Raw genomic sequence first — 12,031 nt, 5'->3', positions numbered from 1 at the left:
TCTTAAAAAATTGTGCATGTTATCATACACTCATTACTTAATTACATCAATCACTTAACATATATCACTTTTTTAGTTGTCCTCAATAAGTTGTAAATAATCATATTTATTTCAATTGATGTTATTATGTATAATTAAAGAATGATATATAGCTTATGTGATTAACTTAATTATGAATAAGAAGTGTCTAATAAGAATAATTTATCTCGTATTTAAAGTGCTCAAATAAAATATATCATAATTAGAGCGTCCTAAATTATAAATTTACTGTCAAATTTTAAGAAAATTATTGTTGTATTCCGTCATTTTTAATTCACGTGCACACTTTAATTTAGCATGAAGTGAAGAAAAAAAATCATAAACATTTATATTTATATAATTTTATTTTTTTAGGATAAAATAAGTATTAAAATTAAATTATTTATAAATATAAAAATTAGTATTCTCTTTCAAAAACAAAATTAAAAACCGTCGTGCGCGTGCCTCAGCATCTCCGTCCATTACCTCTACAGTTCAACTGCTACGTTGTTAAAATACCACCCTTTTTTTTTTGGAATATGAATGTTCTTATTCTTCGCAAAAATATGATCAAACACAATTTTATATTAAATTCTAATTTCACAATTTTAAAGTGAAAGATGTACTGTCAAACACCTACTAATTCAGTATAAGAGAAAAAGTATTTAGGAAGAATCAAACATTGTACTTCAAGCAAGGCGTTAATTTAATTTGATTTGGCGGAGGAGAAATAAATAAACTTGTTCTTCAGAGTCCTAAAATGTGGAGAGCCAAAGACGATAAACAAAGACATTTTACTCCCTCCAATATAATAATTTATAGAACATAGCTTGATATAATATGAGATTTTACAAAATAACTTTAGTACGAGACGTAACAATATTTAATTTTAAAATTATAAACAGCCAACTAATATTACATGTATTATTTTCTCTCATACCCTAAACGATATGTAGCTCCCAGAGTTAATCTTAATTAAGCTTGGATTTTGAACAAACTAGAAGCCTTATCGATTATTTTTTTTTATTGGAAAAACCTACAATCACTAATTTTTGAGTGCGCACAGGGTAAAAAAACCCCACTCTTATGGCCTTATCGAGTGCTAGGTCATCTAGGACTTTATATTATGATGTGGATATATTAGTCAATGACAAATTAAACTGGTGCATGTGATAGATTCATTTCAAATGGATGCTCCAGTAAGGGATTCTTATTTACCTCCAAGTTCGTTAACCAACATTTATGTTTTGCCATGCTTAATAATGTACATGTGTAACAAGTGTGATGAATTAAAGGGTCTATATAGTTTTTTTTATTTTATTTCTGAAAACGAGGGGCGTTAGAGCATGCGATGGTTAGTTAGTTGGTGACCATACTCTTCTCTTAATTTGGTACCACAAAAGATATGAGTAAAAAAAATTAAGTAGAAGAAGATAGAGCAGACTCCCAAGAGTCAAAAAGTTCCAGTATAGAAGAAAAAAACCAAAAAAAAAAATTAACTAGTCCAACTTGTGAGTTAACGTGGCGGCTCAATAAATCATACTAAATGTAATGTTTTTATTGATATGGGACCAAACTCATAAAAATATATGTAAAGCATCTTTAAAACATGGTATTAAAATTTCAAAAATATCCTGATATGAACTAAATATATGAACAAAGAAATTTGAAATTTTAAAAATAACTTCGATATAAACCAGACAAATCAATAAAAAGGTCAGTGCTTCTAGCGTCTTATTAGTATTAAGGATGAAAAAAAAATAATCTACCGAACATCATCGTTAGAAAAAAAGAAGGAAAAATAAATTTCTGTTTTTTTTTGTTCTTATTTGATGACCTTTGTGAATTTTAATCTCTATCGTCTAATGTCTATTGTGACTCATCATGTATATATCTTTGGAAATCCACTTACCTTAAATGGACTTCTCTGTATATATGTATGTATGTCGTTCCACTTTTTACTTTGACCGATCGAGAGTGGAAGTGCTAAAACACACCGTTTACCAACCACAAGTTGTTGTCATTTGTTGGCATGATGGCTAACTTTTATGTTGTCAATAAGTAATTAACAATTAATATACTTTTCTTGTACTCCATATCTTTTAATTCTTTGTTTTAAAATCTTAAGTGCAGATTAATTAAATTAAACTAATAGTGCTTGTGCTGTTTTCCAAAAGTAAAATAATGTCAAAACATCTCTTTTAGTATGATTTGGAGCAGTAAGGGATTCAATCGAAATTCATTAGATGGAAAAGTACCTACATAATTCAAGATTAAATTACTTGCTATGTATATATATATATATATAATAGATGGCATCGTCTTATCTTCTTTGGTACTTTACTTCTTTAAATAGAGTAAATCTCTTTAGTGAAAATTCTGACTCTATCACAAGCCAGTGGAGTCCACGGATGAAAATTAGCGTAGTCAAACCAACCTCAAATTGGAATTGCTAGTGTCCCTATTCTTAGTTCTCTGTATGTAAGCACTTCCGTGTAGTGGTCAGGTCAAACGAATTGGCCAAATTAATCACCAGATTTAATGTGACTTACATGTGCATATTTGATATTAGCTCGTGATTCTTCATGGCACTCCACCACGTTGGTACTTCATGCTCTCACAATTGTACTCTGAATTGAGAAAAGGCCGTTTTGTGCTCTGTTTCTTTTTGTAGATTTTAACACACAAATTTGAAGTGCATGACTAATACGTAAATCTAATTCACATAATTAAAGGTATGACAAAGAAAAGACCTTTCATTACTAAATTGATATTTTTACCCCCTCTATTTGATATTTTTCTTTGTATAGTTATTTGTGTTAGAGTTTTGCCCTGATTTTCTTACCATAATTTAAGATTTATTTTTCCTTAAAGAAAAAACAAAACATTACCATAAATGTTTTTACTTTTCTTGAAAGGAAAATATAATATTATTTTATATTTGGTTTATTCTCTCCTTTTAGGACTCCTTTTCTAGTAGGAAAGGTTTTAGGACTCTATAAATATAGGTTTATTTCTTCTAACACAATAACAATAGCATCCACAATGTAGTTGTTTAAGAGTTTAGTTTATGGGGAGACTTTCTCTCAACAATTTTAATATCTTTTTATTAGTTTTTAATATGTAGGTCATTTGACCAACCTCTAATAATATTATGTCTTTTAGAATAGTTTTGTTTGTCATCTAATTTACCATCTCAATGATTTGCAATTGTAAGCTTCCGCATGACGCCCTAATCACCCTTCAGAACCCAACAATTTGGACATGACAAAATTCAAATTTCGCACTAAATTGAGATTAATAATCTCTCTGTCCCTAATTACTTGTCCATTTTGACAAATCAAGAAAGGATAAAAAAAAAATTACCTATTTATATCCTCAATTAATTACTTTGAAAAAAGTAGAACTTCTTTTTAATTCATCACTTCGTAATTAATAGGTGTAAAATAGTAAACTCACTATGTCAATTATTATTTTCTTAATAGGTGTGTCAATTCAAAAGTGAACAAATAATTAGGGACAAAGAAATTATGATTTATGAACTAATTACGTAGAAAATACTTTTTCCATTCATTTTATACGATACTATTGGACCTTACATATCAACTAAATGCATTGCACGATACTTGATAAATTGTTCACGATTTTACATATACACTCAAGATAATTACTTTACTATTGGAAAATACTAGATATTTGTTAGCTCTTTAGAATTCCGTGTGCCTATAATCTTCCAAGATATTTTAAGTGATTTTTGTACCAAATTTGTTAAAGATGTCGATTTTTTCCCAAAAACAAAATAATTTTACATGGATCTAGAATTTTCACTTTTATGTAAGGCTCTTACATGGCAAAATATGTGGCAAATAGTTCCTGACAATTGACATGATACGTGGTTGTTCATGACAATTAGGTCCAAAAGAATAATAAATCAACTGGGCTTGGAATATGCCAAGTTCCAATAACACATGGCCCATCATAAGGTTTGCAACTCTCAATCTTTGCTTATACTAATATCTTTCTCTCTTTTTTCTTTTTTTTTTTTTGGTCTTGACTTTGCATATATAACCACTAATCCACTGTATATGCAACAATTTCAGATCCGTCAAAAAATAAAAAGTTATAAGAATCAGAATAATAGTATTTCAAAAGTTAAAACAGTTTTACAGCAACAATTTTTAAAAGTTTCTTGAATTATTTTACAATAAACCCTTTGATTCATCATATTTATTAGAGTAAATTTTAGGTTTAGCAAACATAAAAATCATATTTGTATGCTATAACTATAGTTTGCATAATTGCGCTCCAAAGCAAATTTTATGTTTGCTATGGAGCATCAGATTTGTATAAAAATCGCAGGCAGCTTTGATTTATATAAAATCACAGACATCTGATTTGTATAATCGCAACAATTTGTATAAATCGGGAATCGATGTCTATGAAAATTGCATTTGTATATATGTTTATGTTCTTTATGTTTGTATATCTGCATAAAATTTGAATGTATAACAATTAAATCGAAATAAAATATTTGTATATCAAATTTCTCTCTCGCTTTATACAACACAAATTATACATAGTAATTTGTATAAAAGCGAGAAAGAGAGAAAAGGCAAAAAGAGAACTGGTAGCGGAAGATCTGTTTTTGTATAATTATAAGTGTATAAGACAAAAATATATGTATTTGTATTTGTATATACAGTTTTCTCTTGCTTTATACAAACAAAAACACAATTTATACATTTGTGTGTGTATAAAGTGAGAGAGTAGATGGAGAGTGGCGAGCGAGATCTCGGAGAATGACGAGCGAGATTTCTGGGGAGAGAGGCGATGACAAAGTATTTGCTACAAATTATAATAAAATGAAACTGTGGTTATAACATTTTATTTGAATTAATAGTTTGTTATTTTATACAATTATCCCATTTTAATATCTTGATTTTATTTATATAAAGTTTATTTTCATAAATTTAATAATGAAAGATATTCAAATTTATTCTAAAAATTAAATGTGTTCCTTAATATTGCAAGCTCTAATAATACTTTTAGTACGTGAAATTATTTTTATTTGTTAAATAAAATGTCCAAATAAATCGCTATATAAAATAAAAGGAAAGGTGTATTTATCATTTGCTTAATGTAATCAAATTATATTAATTTATTATAAAAGTAATTAAATACTTAAATAACATGTGAATATACTAATTAGTTACAGTTAAATAATAATAAAACTGTGTAGAACATGCAATATGCCATGCAATTTGTAAGCACCAAAAGACAAATAAATTTTGTAAGTATATGTTTGACAAATCTGGCATTGGCAGCAATCGTGCCAAAACCACCAACAAACAAAATCACCTCACCATCTCCGCATCTATTTTCAATCAAGGCATCTCATCAGCCCCAACCTAATTTATGTATTTTCATAAGTAAGATCTGAAAAAGATAAAAATTAATTTTAAAGAAAAATTTGAAGTATTTTAGTCTTAATGGTTTTCTTAATAAAATTTTTAGTAGTTTAATTATTTAACTATTTGAACTTTTATTTTAATTGATTGCTGACAAAAAATGTGATGAGTCGTTTTCTCAATTTACTGTCCGTCTTTTGCGTCTTGTATTAAAAGGTATATGTTGCATCGACCACGTCGAAGTTTCTTGTGAAATTAAATTCCACCTAAATTTGGTTACATCAAAGCTTTTCTTCTCTTCTTCTTCTTCATGCCAAGAATCCCATCCCCTAATTTCGTCCAAAGATTAAGGGTTAGGGTTCTACGATCAAGAAACACGTCATCATCTCTGTTGGGTTCTTGAATTGTATGTTGTATTAGCAACTTCTCTACGAAATTCTCATTTTGTTATTGTTAGGACTCGGATCTGTTTGTTTATACACCTTAATCAGGATTTTGTGTTGACAGATAACGAATTGAATGTGAAGATGGATAAGGGCAAAGAGAAATTGACTGCTAATGAGGATAATCAATTATTGTCTCCTTCCAAGGAAGGGAAAGGAAAGAGATTATGGAAGAAAGTGAAGTACCAGCTTGTGGAGTATCATTCATTGCCTGGGTATTTGAAAGACAACGAATACATTCTGGGTCATTACCGGGCCGAATGGCCATTGAAGCAAGCATTGCTCAGCATCTTCACAATTCACAATGAGACCCTAAATGTTTGGACGTAAGAGTTACCGCTCTTCACTTTTAACAATCCTCTTAGTATTACTCTGCTTTCATTTTTTATAGAGTAAAGTTCAACTTGATTCTTTTCTTTCTGTTACATTCTTTGTTTAATTGGCTTGATTTTATGGTACTATAGATTAGAAAGGATGCTATGCTCTGCGATAACTTTTTTCCTTATAGAGGTTTTGGATTAATTGAATTTTGGACTCAAAGTTCTTTTTAACTTTCATTGTTGAGGGCAGTATTAGCCACCTGCAGTCTAAGGTCCTTACGAAGTTTTGTTAGAAAAGGAGGGTCAATCAGTCATTTAGCTGCTTTCCTTATAGAGGTTTTTGGATTAATTGAATTTTGGACTCAAAGTTCTTTTAACTTTCATTGTTGAGGGCAGTATTAGCCACCCTGCAGTCTAAGGTCCTTCAAGTTTTGTTGAAAAGAGGGTCAATCAGTCATTTAGCTGCTTTCCTTATAGAGGTTTTGGATTAATTGAATTTTGGACTCAAAGTTCTTTTAACTTTCATTGTTGAGGGCAGTATTAGCCACTCTGCAGTCTAAGGTCCTTCAAGTTTTGTTGAAAAGAGGGTCAATCAGTCATTTAGCTGCTTTCCTTATAGAGGTTTTGGATTAATTGAATTTTGGACTCAAAGTTCTTTTAACTTTCATTGTTGAGGGCAGTATTAGCCACTCTGCAGTCTAAGGTCCTTCAAGTTTTGTTGAAAAGAGGGTCAATCAGTCATTTAGCTGCTGTCTTAAGATGAGGATCTTTACAGGCTGAAAATGTACCATTTATTGTTCTTTGTTTGAAAGGGTTATTGGATCGATTATTATGATTAATAGAAATTTGATGATAATTACATGAAGTGTTTTATGAGTGCTACCGCGCGATCTGACCAAGGATAAGAATGCTACTTCAGTCATTTACATTCTGGCTCAGGAAAACTGATCTATGCAATTGCCACAAAATTAAGAAAAAACTTGCATCCTTGAGAAATACTAGGTAAGTCATAATCAAATAGTAAACTATGCATTCTATGATTGTGCCTTAGAAGGTGTTTAGGTACTAGGCTGACCACTTGGTTTTACTCTTTGAATTTCCTTACTAAACCTTTACTGAAGCGGCAACTGCTGTCGTAGCACGTGAACAAATATACTACCTTCAGATCTTATTTCATGTTATTGCTGGTTCCTTTATGTTATTGGTTCATTGCTTTGCTAAATGTTCTGTCTATGTTATCCTGATCCTGACATACTGATTGAGAAAAAGAAGCTATAAAAGATTACTGAACAGGATCTTGATTTTCCTACTTGTTATAGGCATTTGATAGGGTTCTTCCTCTTCCTTGCGCTGACCATTTATACTGCAACCAAAGTTCCCAAGGTTGTAGATCTACATTCCTTACAGAATCTGCCTGATGTGCTGAGGAAGGCTGATTTGCACAAATTACAAGCAGAACTTTTAACTTGTCTTCCTTCTTTGCCGCATATGCCTGATTTGCACAAACTTCGAGATGGTTTGCTACGTTCCCCCTCTAATTGGCATATTATTGACCTCCTGAACAACTGCCTGCCTGAGCGATTTTCCCACAGCAACCATACAGATGTCTGTGTACTGGTAAGAATGCCTCATTCAACTACTGGTTACTGTCTTCTTAGGCTGCACATGTATGAATGATAACCATAACTATTCAGATACCTATTCGATCTGTAATAAATGCCATCAAGATGAATTTGCTTGGCTAGGAATTCACAAGTCCATTATAGGGTGTGTATCTCATGGACCTGTCATGTATCCTTAGAAAAAGAAAGAAAAAGAGGACATGAAGCTGTTAGAAAGTTGGAGTTACTTCTGATGCTTAAATATAAGAATTCTTCCAAATAATACTACTGCTTTTAATACTTCACCCTGAAAAATGTAAATCTAAAGTTTTCCTTGCTCTGATAATTATTGATAAGATTGTCTTTGGTTTGAGGTTTACTTTTACTCTTTCTGGGCGTGTGTTTGTGGTATTTATAATTTATTTATTTTTTTCTTATGGGGCTGGGCTGGTTGCTACCCCACTCATTTTTCATAATACAGGAAGGTAAATGAATTCATCATAACTGAAAACATAGTAATGTAGTAATTCTTTTATTATTATAATTGACATAGTTAAGTAATAATACTGTTAAGTCTAATGTGGTTCTTTCCACTAAGCCATAGCATATCAACTAGCTACTCTTAGGCTGCCTCTTAGTAAACTGATATTTCACTATTGTTCAATTTTTGCAGCGGAGTGTAAAGGAAGATGTGGCAAATATATTAGCACCATTGCTGGTGAGACCAATAACGCGCTGGCCATTCTATGCCTTCCTTGGTGGGGCAATGTTTTGTTTGTTAGCAAGCAGCACATGTCATTTACTTTCTTGCCATTCAAAGCGTTTATCATACATCATGCTGAGGCTCGACTATGCCGGTATCGCTGCCCTGATATCAACTTCATTTTACCCTCCGGTCTATTATTCCTTCATGTGTTACCCCTTCTTTTGCAATCTGTACCTGGGATTTATTACCCTCCTGGGAATTGGCACAATCTTGGGTTCCCTACTTCCTGTGTTCCAGACTCCAGAATATCGAGTTATTCGAGCATCTCTATTTTTCGGAATGGGCCTGTCAGGTGCGGTACCTATTCTGCACAAGCTGGTTTTGTTTTGGCACCAACCTGAGGCGCTTCATACGACTGGATATGAACTTTTGATGGGCATATTTTACGGCATTGGAGCACTGATATATGCCATGAGAGTTCCAGAAAGATGGATGCCTGGGAAGTTTGACATTGCTGGCCACAGCCACCAACTATTTCATGTACTCGTGGTGGCAGGGGCTTATACTCATTACCACGCTGGATTGGTTTATCTGAGGTGGCGGGACCTGCAAGGGTGCTAAGAGCCACTCAAGAACTGAAAAGTCAGTGACAATCCTTAGTTCAATTGTATGTAAACGTAGAGAAGATGTTTCGTTTGCCCATCTTCGTTAATAAATGTTCCATTTAGAAAGATTGATTCTCTAATATAGTATATGATCAGGCTCAATATGTACTAGTGTATTATGTTTGTTGGTATAATCTGTATTTAAGTATCTTAAAAAAAAAAGAGTTAAAAAGAGTTGCGTTTTACGTACCTTATATTAGCAAATCCAATCACTCAAAAATTGTTTTGCTTTGCTCTCGTTGAGAGTCGAACTCAAGACCTCCCGCTTACTAAACGGGTGCTCTAACCAACTGAGCTACGAGAGCTTGACGACTCTGTTCTCTTGGATATTTAAATTGTCAAATTAAATTTTCTGCCAAGAAATACCTTAACGAAAATCACAAAGGAAAGGGAAGGGAGATATTTTATTTTGTAATCTTTTATAAGCTTATTTTTGGTTTTATGTATCTTGTTACAAGAAATTTTCATTTTAACATGTAAAAGATTTTGGAGAATATTTCGTCTATTCAATCATTAGAGATAATTTTTGCCAAAGAAAACATCTTGTTCTTTTGTTTTTAGTCAAACAAAAACGATCAGCACAAACACAATACTCTAACACCTCACGCAGTACCACGTGATGAACCAACTCTAGCTAAACTTAATCAAAAGAAAAGTATTATTCATGTTTGCGTATGCATTTAATTTATTTATTTTTCAAAAAGAGAGAGATTGTGGGTGGAGAATATTCACTTATATAATTGGTCAAAAATCACTTTACAAACCTTAAACTCCAATTCAAAATTTCTTTCAAATAATCAGTCCAACATATAACAAACTAATTTTTTTTTCTAAAGGAAAAGAAATTCATATCCAATTGAATCTCGTATATATATAAATAATTTTTTTTAATTAAAATAATAATAAAAAATTATTTAAAAAGTTACAAAAAATCACATCTCCTCAACTATGCCTTTTGCGTCAAACTAAATTATGTACCTAAGACCTTATTTAAGCAAACAAGCAGCTACATTTACTGATTTACATATATCATTTTGTTATAAGTGAAACAACAAAAGGTAAGGTATTTTACCATTGTTACATTAAAACAATAAAGAAAAAAGGAAAGGCTTAGCCTCAAATATATATGCCTTCTAAATTACAAAACTGGTCATTCAATTCTCTGGATATAGAAGTAACAGAATACTCGAAATTAGTACTTTAATTTGGATGAACAAAATTTTGAAAAAAATGAAATGAAGAAGAAGAAAAAGATGTGGGGGGAATTTCTGACACAACATAAGAAGTCACATGGAAAATTAAAGGGAAGCCGGAAATAAATAGGTAGGCCTCGAGTTTCCTCTCCTATCGAAACAAAGATCTACAGAGTATTAATGGAGTAGTACTTATTTTATGCTCATAGCTGATACAATTATTTTCACTCAATTTTTTGTACTCATATTAAAGCATGATTATAACTTAATGAATATGCGACATACTTTTCCACTTTCCCAATTATAGGTAGGAAAGTTATTTTGAATATATAAATGTCAATCAACTAACTTATCGATACATATTTTATAAATTAATATTTACGATTGTAGTTATCAAAAAGTTCACTTATAGAAACATCTATATATTTAATTTACCCTCATCACCCTTTGGACATATTTGCAACACGGAGTACATAGTTTTCGCTGAGTTACACAACATCGTCACCCATGTTAATCACTTATTTTTTTGGTAAGTCCTTTTATAATTTGCTTAATGTACATGAAGGTAATCGAATAATAACAATGTTTATACCGCAAAATCAAAGCTAGTTAATGTGAACATCATTGAAATTCACCGTGAAGTAATAAATTTTTTTGTCAATCCACTAAACTCTTAGTTTATTTGGACTTGAAACACATTAGTACAGATGAGGCTCGTAAAAGAAGCTAAAAAAATAAAATCAAATAATATAGATTTTTGTTTTACGATTAAACATTTTGATAGAGTGAGAGATAAGAGGTGGTTGGTGGTATTGTAGGTGAAAGGATGTGAATTTCACGGTTGAACAAGTTAAAGGTTAGGGTTTTAGGGGTTCAACTAATAAAAGAGGATCGATATGCTTCTGTCACGTTCCTATGTGAGATTCAACTAGAGGATTATAGTCTATTTAGATTAATTAATCAAAGCCAATTTAATATCAAAATCACTAGGTGGAAGTAAAAACAAATTCAAACGAACCCTGTTTGGTATTGTCATTGGGAGGTAAAAAATGCTATTTTAAAAAAAATCAAGTGTTTGGTAACTTTACTCTCAAAAGCATTTTAAAAAATATATATATATTGATACTCATCATTTTTCGTAACTTTACTCTCAAAAATATTTTTTTAAAAAGATTAGTCAAACACAATTTATTTATCAAAAAACACTTTTCAAATGAATTAGTCAAACATCTATTTTTTTTTTTTTCAAATGCACTTTTATAAAAAGTCATTTAAAAAAATGCTTTTAGAAATAAACAACATAATATATCAAGTAGAGTTTGAAAATAATAAAATGTACTGAGATATTATCTTTACTTTTAACACTCAGCTCAAGTGAAATCTATTATAATGATGAAACGGTAAAATGAAATGGTTAAAACACCGAACTGGAAACCTAAATAAGCCACAAAAACATAAAAGTGACCAAAATAAGCCACTACTTTAGGAAGTAACTAAAATAGGCTTAGTGGAAGAAAAAATTCCACTTTATCTAATATTCTAAACGTTTTCCGTTAGTCTTATAACGTGTATAATTTAATATATAACGGAATTATTTTCTACACTTTATAAAATGGAACTATTTCTTACACTTTATAAAGTGAAACTTTTTCTTACACTTTATAAAGTGGAAGAAAA

The 12,031-nt window shown here is 31.0% G+C and overlaps 1 protein-coding gene and 1 non-coding gene across 2 annotated transcripts; one reads left to right on the top strand and one right to left on the bottom strand.

Annotated features, from left to right (window-relative positions):
- The first annotated feature begins 5,590 nt into the window (after window positions 1-5,590).
- On the top strand, window positions 5,591-9,277 carry LOC102589303 (heptahelical transmembrane protein 4-like). The gene is made up of 4 exons (XM_006363752.1): window positions 5,591-5,832; window positions 5,934-6,195; window positions 7,509-7,806; window positions 8,464-9,277. The coding sequence occupies exons 2-4, from the start codon at window positions 5,954-5,956 to the stop codon at window positions 9,115-9,117; spliced, it is 1,194 nt and encodes a 397-aa protein (XP_006363814.1). The 5' UTR covers window positions 5,591-5,832; window positions 5,934-5,953; the 3' UTR covers window positions 9,118-9,277.
- Window positions 9,278-9,392: 115 nt separating this feature from the next.
- TRNAT-AGU (transfer RNA threonine (anticodon AGU)) lies at window positions 9,393-9,466 on the bottom strand. The gene has a single exon. It is a non-coding gene; the product is annotated as a tRNA-Thr (tRNA).
- Window positions 9,467-12,031: the final 2,565 nt, after the last annotated feature.

Source organism: Solanum tuberosum, unplaced genomic scaffold, assembly GCF_000226075.1.
Source record: "Solanum tuberosum cultivar DM 1-3 516 R44 unplaced genomic scaffold, SolTub_3.0 scf00441, whole genome shotgun sequence".
Lineage (NCBI taxonomy): Eukaryota > Viridiplantae > Streptophyta > Magnoliopsida > Solanales > Solanaceae > Solanum > Solanum tuberosum.
This window is presented reverse-complemented; position numbering and strand designations above follow the sequence as displayed.